Source organism: Protopterus annectens, chromosome 13.part0, assembly GCF_019279795.1.
Source record: "Protopterus annectens isolate FY-2018-M chromosome 13.part0, PAN1.0, whole genome shotgun sequence".
Lineage (NCBI taxonomy): Eukaryota > Metazoa > Chordata > Ceratodontiformes > Protopteridae > Protopterus > Protopterus annectens.
The window spans coordinates 381558018-381575833 of NC_056747.1; the positions used below are offsets into that span (position 1 = coordinate 381558018).

At 39.5% G+C, this 17816-nt stretch overlaps 1 protein-coding gene across 1 annotated transcript in view; it reads right to left on the reverse strand.

Moving 5' to 3' along the window:
- The window catches only part of LOC122787342, a 320413-nt gene that overhangs the window by 217799 nt on the left and 84798 nt on the right, over nt 1-17816 (reverse strand). Inside the window, exon 2 of the mRNA XM_044053993.1 lies at nt 8323-9215. Within this exon, the coding sequence (XP_043909928.1) occupies nt 8323-9199 (877 nt within the window). The 5' untranslated portion in view covers nt 9200-9215. The remainder of the gene's footprint in view (nt 1-8322; nt 9216-17816) is intronic.

Here is a 17816-nt window from a genome sequence, read left to right on the forward strand (position 1 = left end):
TTGTTTACTTCTATGCTTTCATGTAATTGTGTTTTATTATACACACACACATATAGATTTTTATATTACCTTTTACATTAATAGTGGTTTTAATATATGTATACATCATGTTTTGTGATATGTGTACATAGGTGTATATAATGTAAGGCCATATAAGTATTACATTGTGTGAAAGTTTTTAAACAGCATTTTAGAAATGGATAAGTGCTATCCTGAATTATAGTGTTTTCTATTATATTTTACATATACATATTTTATTACATTTAATAATATGTATATTTTTTGATGTGAAGTATTGTATACTTCTTTAAGAGGTTAATTGTTTTCAATTATTAAGTCAGGATTAGCTGAGTATATAAGGAGTGCATTTTTTGAAAGAAAATGTATTGGTTTGAGAAAGCATTTATTGCGAAAGTGCTTACCATTTAACTTGTGGATCCAATAAAACAGTTTTTTTACATCTTTTTGGAGTCTTTTACATCGTGTGTTGCTTGACTGCATAGTAACTTCCACTATTGGACTGCAAAGTCGTATTTCATCTTATCGTTGGTCTGAATAGACCGGGACTAATTGTGTGCTGTGGAATCTTTGTTTTTTGCTTTTTGCTGTTTGCTTTTTGGTTTCTCGATAACAAAAAGGTAACTGGAGCAAACACCAACAGATCTTTATTTAATAGACTTATTCTGGCTTTTTCACAGTTGGTGTTTTTAGCGACAAGGTGTACAGCAGGTTTTATTTTTATTTTTGTTCATACATTAATATATATCTCACTATGGAGGGGAAGCTATGCTCAGCATACCTGGAAACCACTGCCTTTTTCATTGTGATGGACCTTGCAGTAGTTGTCATGTTCTCCATGGCTTTCAAGGCAGACTGTGTGTGTGTGTGTGTGTGTGTGTGTGTGTGTGTGTAGGATGGGGGTGCTGTGTACTGCAGTGAAGGCACTGAGGGCAGTAGGTGTGGTATATCGTTTAGTTCACATTATTTTGAGCTGCCATGCTTATACCCTTAGGTACCTTGCTGCAGTGCCTTTGCATTGTATGTTAGTGTGGGCAGTGCCCCTCACTGTGTTGCAAAGCAACTTGATCTTTTTAACTTGAAGCACAGTTCTAGCTATTATGACTCATACTCAGAAGATTATTTTGGTATAGTATGAGCCTTCACGTGCGTATTTGCCTTGTACTACAGATCCCCGTGTTATGTATAGCACTGATACACTCTGATTATGGACTGTGCAGGATGCAGTAGTTTTCTTCCAGGCACCATCCATGTGCATCATATAGTGTAGCTGTAAATATCACTCAGGGTCACCAACTGAGAGTATCATAGAATGGTTAAGCTGCAGGATTGCTTGTATGAACTACCAGGTGAAGTGTGTCTTCACATGCAGTACTACAAAGTAGTCCTTAATAAGAACAGGCATTTTAGTATTACAAAGTTACAAATACTACGTTAACAAAAATTATGCCGTTTGTTGATACTCACGGTTTCTAGCTCATAAAATGCAGTCTGGTGGTTACACACTCTTTTTGTGAATGTGGTAAAATATTTGGTATAGTTGGGTTTGACTTCCATAACATTCATGTATAGTTTGTAACATTTAAAATGCAACAGAGGAAAAAACTTTGGGCTGAAATTTTAAAAATACATCAAATTAAAATAAAAAGTCATGGGCAGGATAGTCTCTCTGAATGTTTTCTCCAGGCATCATACATGCATGGGTGTGTGTGCGCGCGCGTGCGTGTGAATGAATATCAGAAGTTCAAACAGGAAGAATATTCTTCAGACTGTTCATTTTCCTTAACTCTTGTAGTTTTAGCAGGAAAGAAAAAAAAATATTGCAAGAAAGAGGAGGTGAATGAGGATTACAGCAGAAATTGTTTCAGAATCCACCTACTCCATACTTAACACACTAACAAAGGTGGTTTGCTTCATTAACAAAATCGTATCTTCGACTGAGTTTAGGGAGCTGCTTCTGCCTTCCAAATGTTTAATTAAAGCAAACAAAGGAGAGTCAAAAACTCCAAAGACTTGATTGAAATGTCTCTTGTTCCAACAAACTTAGAGCAAACATCCCTCCCAGAAGAATAACATGCTGTGGTCAGAGACATTCCTTTACTAATTAAACAGGTGCTTGACTCACTGCATTTAATTGCCTGCATGTGTGTCAGAGGAGGAGAATGGAAGGTCCACAAATCCATGGAGTCAGCAGGCTCTGAGCCAAATATACTGGCTTGCAAGTTTACCATTCTAAAAAGCTGCTTAATATCCATGTCAAACACTTTAAAAAGCTGTAAATATGGTGGATAGCGACGGTCAGGAACAGTTATTAGTATTCTGGGCTGTGACAAGACATATAAAGTACATTATTCAGTTTACTGGACTTGTACATAGCATGTAATTGAAGAACTGTGGCAGAAACCTCTAGAAGTTCGAACCCTCTGGCAAGTGAGTAAAGTCTGCTTCCTTACTAGCAGCCTCTACAGCAGTGCCATTATTTCAGGTGCAGCCTCTTGGAAGAGGACACTGCATGCATATATATATACCTGCTGTGTATTTTTGTTTTACAGTTCAGTAACTGGGAAATACATACTTCACTGAGGCTCATTAAATCTACAAGTGGGATTCAGTAAAAAGTATGCAACTGGCTAACTAATATTAGATTAGGAACTGGGTAAAATAACTAGCCCAAGCAATCCTTATTGTGTGTCAGCTTATCTCTTTCTGCATGCATGTGAGATTTTCAATCAGCCACTGTTTGCATGCAGAATTTCTCCTCAGAAAATAAGCAGGGGCTGAAAGATTCACGTTTAATTTATATTTGGAAACATTTATTATTTATATGGTTGGATTTACCAGCAGCTGGGGATACTGCTTTCCTACCTGGCTTTTAATGGTTTCCCAGTCACCCTGGATTCAGTGTTTAGCTACAAGATTGCTTGCTGTTTGTTTCTGCCTAGCGGTAATTCATAAATTCACTGATTAATGGGAAATCACTTTCAGGTTTGTCGGTGTATCGAGAAAGTGTTAAACCAATGTATTCATGAAAATGTTTTGCATTCCTTGTCTTCAGTAGTGAGATAATTGTTAACAGATTTAAATGCTGAATGAAAAAGTTATGCAAGTTAGAAGACTTGACTTATTTACTATCAAGACTGAGGAAAAATAAATAAGATGAGCAAGTAGATGAAGAAATCATGAGAAAAGAGCAAGTAAACTATGAAGTGATGGCAACAGTATACTTCCAATTTAAATAACTATAATATTGCTACTAGAAATGAGTGTGTGGATTGTTTTCTTCTGATGGTAGCCAGCTATGTGGACTGAATCATGTGACAATGTCACGGCTTCACAGGGAACAGGGCACAGGCATTGCAGGCAAATGTTGCCAGTCTGGCAATTAGTATAGAGGATTAAGGATATGAGCTGTTAAAAAAAACTGCTTCCCATAGTCCATGATTCAAATCCTTCAGCCTTCATTGGCGTACTATGTGACTATGAGCATGTATCAGTTAAGCAGAGAGTGCTCCCAAGTTTTCCCTGAAAAGGGACACTTGTGCCCAATGAAAACAACCACCCAGATTAATTCATACAGAAAGGCACAGAAGTATGCACATTCAGTGGGACTAGCCATACATTAGTACACTAAGGAAATATAAAGGTGTACAAACTGTCATGTCTTGTGTTGGGAATGACAGTCAAGGAGAGTCAAGGCTCTCTTAGTAACTAGCTTCATCCCTCAAGCCATAATTTCCTTTAATGGAATTTCTGCAGACAAATCTCATTTACCTTTCTGATTTTTTTTTCTGAGCAGCACTTACTTGAGCAGTTTACCCGTGAAAATATTTATTTTTTGTTTTATTTTATTTATTATATTTGTTAACTGGGTAAGTAAGTCAGCTGGTCTGTAGACCATTTTCAACTACAACCTGGGCAGAGAAGGCACTGACAGCAAAAACAATAATAATGAAGAATATGAGCTGAATATGCAACAAAACAAACAATCATAACAAAAATGATGAGCATTTAGCCAATATGCATTACATATACTTTAGCTGTATACATACAGTGAAGTAATCCAGTCAAAGGGGATTTGTGCACAGAACTTGTTTCTGTTAAACCATTTACTATAAAATCATCTAAAGATGTATTCTGTGATGTGCTGTAAACATATTAAGACCAGGAGCTCAGTTGATTCATGCTTCAAGCATTTCTGGCTAAATGTAAGAGCTCCAGGTGGCTTTCTTCACTTTGTGATGCTGTGACACTGGACATGAAAATTCCACTTGATGGCTCTCCTGCTCTCACTTTGGAAGAGTAATTACTAGATTAATCTGATGTATTTTTAAAACTGTAATCACCTTGCAAAGCAAAGTGATCTTTAATAAACTTTGTTCAGCATCCCTTGCCCCTACACAGGTCAGTGCAGGTCTTAGTATATTCAGCCATATTACTGTAAAAGTGTCCCAAGTCCTCAGAAAAGGTTTTACTGGTGACAGTTACCGTCAATTCTTGTTGGCATTCCAAACTGATAATTGTCTGACATCATTTTCAACTTGTGACTGTTGCACTGGTTATCTCTGGTGTAGTTCCTCTAACTGAATAAATATTCTAGTTCTCTGTTCATTTTTATTCATAGTTAGATTATTTCATTATGCTACTTATGCTGTAAATGATGTTTAATGTACATGCATTTGGTATTTATACCGTTTAATTTTTACTTGCCAAAAATGATGATATATCCTGGAAAGTTTTTGAAAAACTATGCATGTGAAAAACAAATGACTTCTAAAAAAGTCGAATTAGATTCATAAATATGGTACAGACTATATCTGATAAGGACTTAGATGCATAGGCTTCAAAGATAAACACAAGGATAGCTGCCCTTGCTGGCCATTTTAAGCTTAGCCAACTTCTCTTCAAAAATGAAAATCAGTTCCTGTACCTTGTGTTTGTGAGGTAAAGACCTTAAACATTATGCCAACCCCCAACACTTGCAAAGATGAAAATGAAAACACACAAGTCAAAGACAAAAACAGACCTAGGCTGGGGGAGTAATAGGCAACTGCATACAAGGCTATCAGCTGTTGCTCAGTATATAAGTAAATGGGATATGCAACATGAATAACACACAGCGACAGCTACATAGTGTGCCATACATCTTGTATGAAATGGCATTATAACAGAAGTGTACTGACCAGATTAAAAAGTTAGAGTTTGTACCCAAATCACACGGAAAGAGCAGAAGACAATTATTGTTCCATTAAAGCAAGGTAAAGTTGTACAGGTAGACAGGATACTGGGGGTCTCTGTCTGAACAGATGTTTACTAAAGTGTTCGAAATATGCAGCCTTCATGATAAAAGCAATCATGCGTTAACAACTCACTCTGGAAAGTCTTGCAAGGTTACCATGCCTCCTAATCCAAACTGATTCTATTCTCTCACTGAATTATACCATACAAAATGCAGACTATAATATGCATATATCTCCACTGGTATAGATGTATTTTAAAAGTCATATGAACTTTTTATACATCCTGACCACTTAGGTTTTACACCAGGATGATAGACAAGAGGACATCAGACTGGTGGTAAGTGTTCTCACAGAGACTGGAAGTGTATGCTCACTTGAGTGCTGTTAAAGGCTCTTGACTGAATTCTTCCTCTTTTGATCTCTTTAAGAAATATGGATTGCCTGAGTAGTTTAGAGATTAATCAAATCAATCTGTATAAAGAATCTACTTGATACAAAAATTTCACCAAACTGTCTGTTTAGATGTGGCACTAAGTAGGGATGCCCCCTTTCCACAATTGTATTCAACCTACTGACTGAACTCCTCCTCATCAAGGTAAGAAGTTTACTTACGGCCTAGGTCTTACACACCCCTAGTGTGCAGAACAGCAAAGCTAATACCAGTCTATATGTAGACGATGTATTAATAACACTACCAGCCCCAAAGTGAGAACCTGTATAAGGTTCATAACTTTACTTCCATATCTAATTTCAAAATTAATAGTATTAAATCATAGGCATTGTGTATTAATTATCACATACACAACATAACATCTAAACAAAGATGTAAATAAAAAAATAAACTTTTTTTTTTTTTTTTTACAGGGGGGTGGTAGTCATATCAATGATATCAGTGAATGAGAGGTGTACCCTGCCAGGCAAATAAGGATCTCAGTAGCTTCCTCAGGGCCAACCTGCTCAGAATACATACATTTATCCAAACGGTCCTTGTAGAGAAAGCTAAGCTATGGTTATTGATACACATTTTGATATTACTGGGTGGACAAAACTCAGAAAGAGTTGATAGATACAGAAGGAGTGCTAGGGGCTTGGTGCATGGCTGACAACTGATGGAAAGATGGGCAGATCTATTGTATGTTTATTTGGCATGAGAACCAAAGCATTTCTGGCTAAACTAGAAGGAGCAGGGCCTGTTTCAGGCATTGGGACCTGGAGCTACAGCTCCATCTGGCCCTGGGCACTGTGGTCACTCATTTGCTAAAAATAAATAATTTTATGCATGTGGTCATGTTTATTCAACCTTTTACTCTGTAATACATACCTTTCATGCTGTTTTGGCAGGCAGAGCCATTCTACTTAGCAGACTCTGTGCATGAGAATCTCAGCAGTATGGAGGGTTTATTTGATTTTGGTATCTACATAAGTATATGGGCAGCAAGCAGTGATAGTTTATATGTACAGCCCACGAAAATGCTGCCAGTATAGCACTTAGGGCTAAGACTACGAGCTGTTAATATGCTTAATTCTGTAAACCTTGGTTTGATTCCCACAGCCTCCACCTGCATTCTGTGTGATTATGAAAAGCAGTGCCCCTGAACTGAAACTGAAAAGAGAACTTGTGCCCAGTGCATAATAAAAGAATGAAAACACTTACTTTAAAACAGTAAGAGCCCCTTACCACATAAATGATTCCTGGTAAAGTTGAATCATATACAGAGTCCAAATCTCAAGAATCAGTCAGTATGAATGAATGTTATGACATGTGGCACTCATTTACTGTTAACTCAAAATAACAATGCACTGCTTGTACACCTCTCAACTTCTTTGCTCAGGAAATTGAGGCAAAGTCAAAAATAACAGGGAGATAAAAGCTCAAAGTCAGGGATATGTTTAATTCTAATTAATTTAAGAAGTTAACACAATAACAGATTTTGTATCAACATCCTTCTTTTGAAATATAAGTATGAAACTCTAATGTCTAGCATTATTTACTAACTGTAATCCTCAGTTATTTACTAAAACATTTAAAAATTTTACAAGGGACAGAGCAAAAACATGAGGCAAAATCAGGGACATTCTACAAAATTCTGGACATTTAAGAGGTTATGTGTGCTTGAAAGAGGGAGGGGTGAAATTGCAGGAATGCTTACTCATCTCACTGCTAAATGTGTGTGCGTGAACGCACACACTAATACTGGTATACTGATAAGGCTGGAAGACATTTAAACAGAGCCACACTGAGGCACTATATCTATATTCATTAGGGAAGGGAGTACAGGTATAAAGGCGTATTTACATAACACCTGTTTTGCACTTTATTGAGGGAGTCTGTAATGTGGCAGGGATATCTAAATTACTCCCTGCTGTGGATTATGCATAATGCTTGTTATGCCAGCAGAATATATTTAACAGTACACAAAAGTCATTGGGTCAGCAGACAGTGGTGAAGCATCCACTGTAATGAAGACAACATAGTTATGTCCTTACAAATAAGAAACAAGCTATGTCCTTCTGCTTGGCTGCTGTTTGCTAATGGTCAATGAACAGCCCAACATTGCTAGTGAAAAGGGCAGAGTGTTAGCTGCTTCATACCAGCAGCACAAATTTGCTTATATGTACTTAACTGATTTTACTATTTGGACAACTCAGGAATGGGTGGACTCAAGGCAAAGAAAAGTCACATATCCTACCTCTCAACTTGTGCCCTCAGTAGGTGTTTTTGCTAAAATATGGTATCCTATGGATTTCTTGGATGCCTAGAGTAAACCAGAAACTCTGTAAGATCTTACGGGTGGCAGCAAAGTCTTTGATTCAGCTAAAGGGGTAGGCAATGCAAAAATTTAATTCTCACTCATCTTCTATGGCTTTATGATGTGAAACACAGAAAGATCAAATAACTTGTTTAAAATCATGCACTGGTAAGTTGCATATATGAGGTAGTACTATCTACTTCCCTTTGGTATAGGTTTCAGTACTCTTACCATAACATAGAACATCCTTCTCAATGTGGACGCTTACTCACCATCATGGAGATATCAGTTAAATGTGAATATGAAGAATGGCTTACCAAGTGTAATAGGCACCACGGTGACAACCATGCAGCACAATGTGAAAGCTATTCGGCTGGTCAGCTCCATCTTAGAAGTAGGTTCAAAAGGTAAGTACATGTAAAGCCCATACAGAATCCAAGGGACCAGGAGAAGTGAAACAAAGACAGAAGACACTGCTTTGAGGTGCGAACTAGTGCAGTGGTTACAGCAGGACATGAGGTCCTCACCAGTCCCTACACTGGCCTGATGGCATGCATCCTCCCCATCATCTTGGGTATTCTGAGAAACAAGCTCTATAGTTTCGGCATTGGAAGGTGATGTCACAAAAGGATGGTCAAAACTGATAGAGTCTTGTACAGACTGCTCTTCAGATTCACTGTCCTGCTCATCACTGTCTGTATGTTCATCAGCATGTGAAAACATCTCTTTGGACTCTGGTGTTTGAATTATATCAACCTCCACACTATTAAGGAATGAAGTTTCATTAGGAATCATAATGACTATATCATCCTGCTCTTTAGGAAAATTTAGTCTTTCTGCCATGTTTTTTCTGGAAGACTCAAGAATACTGCTCACACACTTATTACCCTCTGGACACCAGGTACTGCCATCAGTTGTTTGTTTTGCCTCATTTTCAGACACCTTGCTTGGAATCTCTTCTGGAAAACCAATGGAAGCTTCCTCAGAAATTGAATTAAGTTCCTCCAGTGATGATTCAGGACTGTCTGAAACAGGGGCCAAAGAAATTTGAGTATCCAGATCAAGAAATGGTGAAAAAGATAGTCGGCTTGGATCAATATCTTGGAGTTGATTTATAATGTCTGCAATTGATTCCTTCACACTGTCAAACTCCTTAAGCTCACGACAGTTTGCTGGAAGCCGTTGTGCACTCATTGCTGAGAAGCCAGTGCTGTAATGAAACACATATACTTAAGATTATGCCAGAGCTTCATCACATGTTCAATTATGTCAACAGTGAAAAAAACAAGGAGCTGTCTGTCCTGGTAGAGCTGGAAGCGATACCCCCACAATATCATAGACAAAGGGTGTGGAAACCTATCAAGACAGAGTTCTGAGTCCACCTCTTCTCCTTATTTGTCCATTGAGGGGACCTACTACACTACTTGCATGCTATTAGTGATTAATGAGGGTGTATACGTCTATTTGTGGTGTTTGTATGTGTGTGTCTGTGTTTGTCTGTTTGCATGTGTGCGTGTGTGTGTGTGTGTGTGTGTGTGTGTGTGTGTGTGTGTGTGTGTGTGTGTGTGTTGCGTATCAGAACAGGTAGAGGATGGAAACAGGGAAACAGGAATGGTCACAAAGTGCTGGTTATTGTCAGATGCAAGTACAAACCTGCCAGAATGGGCACCACTGCTTATATGTGTTGTCAGTCAAGGGAATTACTAAACAAATCCTGGAGAATTAGACAGAAAGCCTAAGTGTAGCCTCACAGATTATCTCCGTGCCTGACCATTTCCATTATTAGTGAATGTGAAGAATTGCAGGACAGCATCCATGGGATTTAGGAGTGGCTGTGTCCCTCATATATTTCTGTTGTATACTGACCATTTGCTGTATGTATTCTCATACTGTGTCACAAAAAAATATCTGTGTCTTCCAACTCTGTAATTCACAAAAACATTAACATATATTTTACTATTTAAGGTGTAGATAAAGCATGCCATTACTGCTCATAAGAAACCACATATTTCTCATGGGACCTAGTTGGCTAAGATTACTTATGATGTAAGGAATGCATGTACCCATACTGGTCTGGTCAACTGCCAGTTGTAATGGATATGAATTCTATTTCACACCTTGAAACTTTTTTTTTGTACCTTTCTTAGTTTTTCCCATAGAGGCACAGCTGATTTATGCAGAAGCATTATGCACTGGACTAGCACAGCACATCTTTGTCTAACCCCTTTTTATGCTATCCTACTGGAATAATGTTAGATATAGGTCTGTGGCATTAGCATCTCAAGTTACGAAGATGTACATTGTTTGGTAAAGCTGTGATTTAACCTATAACATTGTGCTGACATGAACTGTTATACACTTTTTAAGCAAAGTCATACGTTTTTAACGCTTTGCTGCATCAGCTGTTGCTTTATACTGCCTTCAAGGCTGGTTGACTTGGAGTAATATTTTTTGTCATTCTTTTCCTTTAAGGTTGTGCAACCTTTGATGTAGTATGTTTAGAGAATGGGTTGAGAGGCAGAGCCCCCCTTGTGGTGGGGTGTAAGAAATCACAGCTTCTCCCTAGAACAATGATGCTTACTGAATTTCCATGACATTCAGCATTATGACATTTTGTGCCTGTATTATTTTAGGTGTTAGATGTTACAGCTAAGATATTTTGGGTCTTTATTACCCAAGATGTCATGCTTCATTATTTATTTATTATTTATTTTACATTTGTTAACCAGGGAGGTCTGACTGGACAGATGTCCATTTTCAGTGGAAGCCTGGGAAGAAAAGCTCCAGAAACAAATACTAACATACTGTACATAAGATATTAACATGAGCATTGTGGTTTACACACACACTTATAAAATATAGCAGATGACATATGATTGCTTAAGATATTTACATAAACATAGTGGTTTAGACATACAGTTAAACGTATAACAGGTAGTAAGTAGCATGTGACTGTTGTTCATACAGTATGTTTAGTAGAGATAATCTTGAAGATGTAATAAAGATAAGAGAAAAAAGAAAAAAAAACTAAAAATTGACATTTTAAGGGAACGCTATTTAACTTAGTCTAGGAGAGAGTTAGTGGGTATAGATGGGACAGTGGGGAATAAGTGTCTGAGTTGGTAAGTAACGTGTGAGAATAAATATAGTACATCTGTGGGAGTTTTAAAGAAGAGGTTGGATAGTGGGTAGGGGAAAGGTGTTAAAGTATGTCAGCCAGGTGCTAGGCAGTTGCATGTCCACAAATTGTTTAGGTGGGAAATAAGCTGTTTTTTGAAGATGGTTTCTTTAGGGTGTACCCTGATTTGTAGTGATAGAGAGTTCCAGGTTTTGGCAATGTTGCTAGAATACAGGGAGTCACCAGAGCTGTAATGGCTTTTGGAGATTGTGATTAATGTCTTGTTAGTGGATCTAAGTTCTTGGTTATTGGAGTAAAGGGAGATTTGGTTTTGTAAGGCTGGAGCTTTGTCAGATTGGTAAAGTATTTGGTGAGCTAGAAGAAGTTGGTTTAGAGCTAAGGTGTTAGGGAGGTCCAGTCAGGAAAGCTGTTTTAGAACTTGGCAGTGTTGGGTGTGATAGGAGGAGTTTGTGATGAATTTTGCTATTTTGTTGTAGCATACTGATAGCTTGTTTAAATCACTCTTGTTAAGATTAATTAGGACAGGAGAAGCATTCAGTAAGGTTGAGAGAAGATGGGTATGAGCTAGAGTAACTTTACTGTTGCTGGTTAGGAAGTTTTTACATCTGTAAAGAGTACCTAATTTTTTGTTGACTTTGGTTATTGCATGAGCTATGTGTTTCAGATTTCATATTATTGTCAATAATGACCCCTAGTAATTTGGTTTGTGTAACGGGGGGAGATAAGGATATTATCTGATGCAGAAATAGAGAACGGGGGAGTAGGTGCTGCTGCTTTGGAAGGATGGAAGAGCATAAGTTGGGTCTTTTTATGATTTAATATTAGCTGGGAGTTTATTAACCAGGTTTTGATGGATGTAAAGGCTTCTTGGGTCTTGGTGTAAAATTGTTGGAGGGTGGGGGCAAAGCAGATTAAGATGAAGTTGTCAGTGCATTGAACCAGGTTTGCTAGAGAGGTGGCTTTATGAAGATTATTTGTAAATATAGTAAAAAGCAGGGGTCCCAGGATTGATCCTTGGGTCTATATTAAATCACTGAAAGCTTAGAAAAGTGAACGATGATTTATCAACCTCATGTAAGCGAAAGCTTACAAACTCGAATGCTTAGAACAGCAATTTTTTTCCAAGGGAAAAAAAAATTGCGGTTCCAAAAAAAAACTTAAAACATAACATAAAGTGGGGGGGCTTCACCCCCCGCCCCACAACCCCCTACTTAAATATACCATTTCCAAGATCGCACTACAGTGACAAAAGTGGCAAAGTAATGGACACGGCCAAGCGATTTTTTTCCCAGAGAAAGAATTTTCTTATATGCCGCTTCGTCATTTTGCCTTTCGTCTTTTCAAGTTCGACCAAGATGCATTCGAAAGAATGCGTCTTCGGTCATCTAATAGGAACCCTGATCCTTGGGGTACTCCTAGTTTTACAGGAAGTAGGGGGGAAAGAGACTTTTTCCACTGAACTGGTTGCTGGCGTTGGGAGAGATAGTCTTGAAACCATAATAGAATGGGGGTAGTTAGTTTTAATTCTGAGAGTGATGTTAGAAGCTTTGTATGGGAGACTGTATCAAATGCCTTTGATAAGTCAAGGAAAACTGCAGACACTAGTTGGCTGTTGTTGCATTGCATATTTACCAGGTTACTAAAATGGATGAGTGCAGTGGCAGTGCTATGGTTGGGATGGAATCCGTGTTGAGTTTTGGCAAGAAGATTTTTGGAAAAGAGATGTGTTAGGATGTGGATGTAGATACATTTTTTCAGTATTTTAGCAAGCGGAGAAAGTATAGCAATAGGGCAGTAGTTTGTTAGGTCAGTGGAGGTGCCCCCTTTGTGTATTGGTATAATGTAGGAGATTTTCCAGAGAAGTGGCACCTTCTGTTCTGAGATTGATCTGTTAATGATTATAGAGATTGGGCAGGAAATGGCTTTTGCAGCTATTTGCAGGAATTTGGCAGTTAGTTTGTCTACTGTTTGGGTGGTGGGTTTAAGTTTGGTTATTTGTCTATAGATGGTATAAGTTGGTACAGGTTGAAGGGTGAAGGGGTTGGCATTATCTGATGGGTTATATAGTATAGTGGCGGTTGCGGAGGGTGGGTCTGTTGACAGCTTTAGTATAGAGTTGGCAAATAACTCCTTGAATTGAGTGGCTGTGTTTGTAGAGTTGGTGTCTATGTTTGGATGAGGAGTTGGTGAGTTACCTGGTTGGAGAATACTGTTTATAGCAGCCCAGAACTTTTGTGGGTTGGTATTGTGCTTAGTTTGAGTTTCACTATAGTATTTTTGTTTGTCTAGTCTGATTTGTTTTTTTTACAGTGTTTCTCAGTTGTAAGAATGTTTGCCTATTAGGAGTGGTTTTGTTTTTGCACCAGGTGTCCCATGCTTTGTCCCTTTGTTTTCTTAAGTTGCCTAGTGCTCTTGGTAAGCCATGGGGCATAGATGATTATATATCCCTTGGGCTGCTCAAGGGCAATTGGATGACAACAGAAGCATTTAGTGGATGTCCTAGCATCACAAACACAGAGGACAGGCTGGGTGCATGTTCAGTGCAGGAGTGCCCCTAACACAGCTGAATGTATCTCCAGGTTACTATACATAAATGTGTGCATCTTTTACTTTTTCAAAGCTAAGGCTGAATGTGAATGCAAATCCTACTCATTTTCTTTTTGGGAATTAGAAATCCCATAGGGTAGCCTTTCCTTTGGGAAGACATTGATAGGGCTCAGACATTTTGACTGTCACACTTTTTCTACTGATTTATAGTCACAAACCAAGGAAATATGTGCTCCCAGACCAAATGCGTAACTGCCCTTTTGGCAGTGTAGTGACTCCAGGATACTGTATGCCATGGCAATTAAGTCAGTACACTAGAGTTGGCTGCTTGATTTGCATAATGTATAATAAACAGGTTAACTAACCGCACTTCTCAAGTTCATACTACAGAAAGTAACATTTGATCAAGTGTTTGATGTCTGTAACTAAGTTCTCCTTAGTTACAAGGTATCCTAAATAGTAAATAAAAAATGCAATTTCAATTTAGAAAGGCAACTCAGTTTACCATACAGCATGTGGAACAATTTGTTTTCTATCCAGTATAAGGCAGAAGCTGTAGAACAATTTGTTCCTTTTGTGTTAAGTAAATATAAATAAACCTTGGTTTGCCCGCTCTCTAATTTAGTGTGTGGAAACATTGCACCTACTGAACAAAACTTGTGAAAGACAAACACCATGATGATAAATAAAAGACATTTCTGGTAATGGCTAGTGGGGCAGGCACACTTAACTACATGTTTGTTACAGATGACCTCAGAAAATGTCTCATGAACTGCTTGCCTTAACATTACTATGCAAACTGTAAGAAGATAATGACAAAACAAAAACTTCCTCGGACTGTTTGGTCTGAAATCTATGTGTTTTAACTAATATATTTGCTCTTCCAATTGAATATAATTAAAAAGGATGCAATTAGGAACTGGGGCCACATCCCCTCTCATTTTGCTATTGCATGCAGTTTGCTTATTCATGGTATATACGAGTCCCCATTTTTAATATGCATTTTAGAATATGGAAGAATAAGCCGGAGAAAGTCTTTTACATGCCTGGCAGTTTAACACAGAGGATTAAGGCTGTGATCTGCAGGTGAGGTTCAAGCCACAGTCCTAGGTTTGATTCCTTCAGTCTCCATGTGTAACTCAAGAGAATTCATAACTACAGTGTTGTTCTGGGTTACTCCAAAAAAGTGGCATTTGCCCCTGCTGGATTTACTTGATTAACAAACACAAAAAAGTGTAAGATTAAACCTGCTAAAATAGTTCAAGATTGTGTCAAAATCCAGAAAAGATTACTACACTTTGCCATTTACACAGACCTTAACGTGACACGGTATTTGTTGTGTTGTAACTATGATCACCTTCTGGGTGGTTGAAGGTACTCTACAATGAATGGCACTCTGGTGTGTTCCCATGGAGTTGCAATGTTTTAATAGATTTTTATATAGTTATATATGGTATCAGTAACAGCAGGCCTTACTTGTTGGAGTGTGTGCCAGAAAGTACAGCTGTGTACACTTACCATAAATGTAGATGTTCGAGTGTATTCACTGTTGCAGTCATCACACTTGGGTTATCTGCTTGCAGGTAGCCCTCAGTCGGCCCAAATACGAGAGTCTTAGTATTTCTGCGTCAGATGCTGTCGCTTCTTCCATGACGTCAGGTTGTCAGGGGTATAAAAACAGGCAGCCGACGCCATTACATCAGTTTTTTTTGCCCTAAATGTTAGGAGCCCCCAAATAGAGAGCTAGTATATGGTGTGGAAACCACCACCAGTAAAAAGTAAATACCAATACCATTAGGAATAGCCATAGAGAGGAGAAAGAGAAAGACAGAGAAAACCAGGGGTCTGGAGGGAGGGAAACCAGGACTGCAACAGTGAATACACTCGAGCATCTACATTTATGGTAAGTGTACACTTACTATGTTCTTCGTGTTTCACTGTTGCAGTCATCACACTTGGGTTGATTCTCAAAGCTGAGGAAGGGTGGGGGCAGTCAAGAAGAGTTAGGGCTGGCTAGTAGGCCCTGCAAGAATGCTGTAGCAAATCCTGCCCTGGATTTGGAAAAGATAGTTAAGTGGTAATGCTTGGTGAAGGTGTGTACAGAACTCCAGGTTGCAGCTTCCAAACTGTCCCTGGTAGGGACTTCCCTGAGAAATGCTGTAGAGGTAGAAGTAGCCCTAGTGGAATGTGTTCTGACCCCCTGAGGAGTTGGTTTTCCATGGTGCTTGTAGAAGAAATGAATGCAGTGTGCTGTCCATTTGGAAATGGTTTGTTTAGAAATGGCCTTGCCCTCTGCCCCTGTTGCAAAGCTGACTAGCAGCTGGTCAGATTTTCTGAAAGGCTTAGTCCTATCAAGGTAGAACCTGAGCTGCCTGTGCACATCCAGAGTGCAGGATCCTTTCCCCTTTATTCTGAGGGTTAGGGAAGAAGGATGGCAAATTGATGGATTGGTTTAGGGCCACACTGGACACCACCTTAGGCATAAAGGATGGGATAGTCCAGAGGGAAACCCTGTCAGCATGGAAGATAATAAAGGGTTCCACCGCCATCAGTGCCTGTAGCTCAGACACTCTTCTAGCTGAAGTGATGGCTAGAAGCAAGGCTGTTTTCCAAGAGAGGAATTTTAACTTTGCTGAGGCAGCAGGTTCAAAAGGGGGAAGCGTGAGCTTTTCCATTACAAAGTTAAGGTCCCAAGCAGGGGTGGGTGCTCTCCTTAGAGGCCTTAAGTTGTTGGCCCATTTCAGGAACTATTTGATGACAGGGTGAGAAAATAGAGGTGGCTCAGTATTGTAATGAGCCGAAATGGCAGAGGCATGAATCTTAATGGAGGGGAAGGATAGGCCTCTGTGGAGTAGCTCTGCTAAGTAATCCAGGATTAGAGGTAAGGAGGGCACTGCTGTGTCCTTTCCTTTAGACTGAGTCCAAGAACAATATCTTTTCTATTTTACCACATAGGATTTCCTAGTACTAGGCTTTCTGGCTTCAAGAATGACGTCCAGAACCTGTTTACTTAGGGTTGCTGGTGGAGTGTTCAAGGAATAAGCCAGGCTGCAAGACTTAGGGTTTGCAATTGTGGATGCAAAATCTGTCCCTCCTGCTGTGGGGTCTGGTGTAGGTGCCAGGGTGGCGCTGTTGTCAGGCTGCGCAGGAGTGGGTACCAGTGCTGGCGTAGCCAGTCCGGGGCAATTAGAATTGTCCTTAGCCTGTCTTCTTTTATCTTGAGTAGTACTCTTGAGAGAAGGGGCAGAGGGGGAAAGGCATAGATTGAGAGGTTTTCCCATTGAAAGGATAGGGCATCCACCTTCCAGGCCCTGCTGTGAGGGTTCCTGGTGCAGAATTTACTTAACTGGTGGTTGTGGGGGGAGGCAAAGAGATCCACCTCTGGGGTCACCCACCTCTGGATCAGAAGGTTGAAGGTGCTGGGCTCCAATTTCCACTTGTGTGGGTCTAGGAGATTTCTGCTTAAGTCGTCTGCCAGTGAATTTTGTTTACCTGGCAGGAATTGAGCTTGCAGATGGACTTGGTTGTCCAAACTGTGCTCCACAGAGTCATGGCAAACCTGCAGAGTGGGCAAGAATGGGTTCCCCCCCTGCTAGTTTATGTACCACATAACTGTGGTGTTGTCTGTTTTTATCAGCAGTTGTTCAGGAAGGATTAGGTATCTGAAAGCTGTCAGAGCATTTTGTACAGCTAGCATCTCCTTTTGGTTGATGTGCAGGAGAATTTGGCTTGGGCTCCAGTGGCCTTGAATGCATTTGCCAGCCATGTGGGCCCCCCATGCATAGTCTGATGCATCTGTGGTCATTGTTTGGGTGGCGTGGGGTAGAGTAAAATGCAGTCCCTTGTTGTGGTTGCATGCTTTTGCCCACCAAAGGAACTCTGCCCTCAGACAAGGTATGATAGGAATGACTGTTTCCAGGTCCTGAGAGTGTTGGCACCAAAGACCTTTTAAGTACCATTGAAGTTTCCTCATATGCAGTCTTGCATATGGAATTAGCAGAATACATGAGGCCATGAAACCTAGGGCTTGCAGTATTTTTCTTGCAGTTAGCTGGGATTCTGGTGGCCATTTGTTTGAAGTAGTCTGTCAGCTAGACCTGTTTTTCTGAAGTGAGAAATGCCATC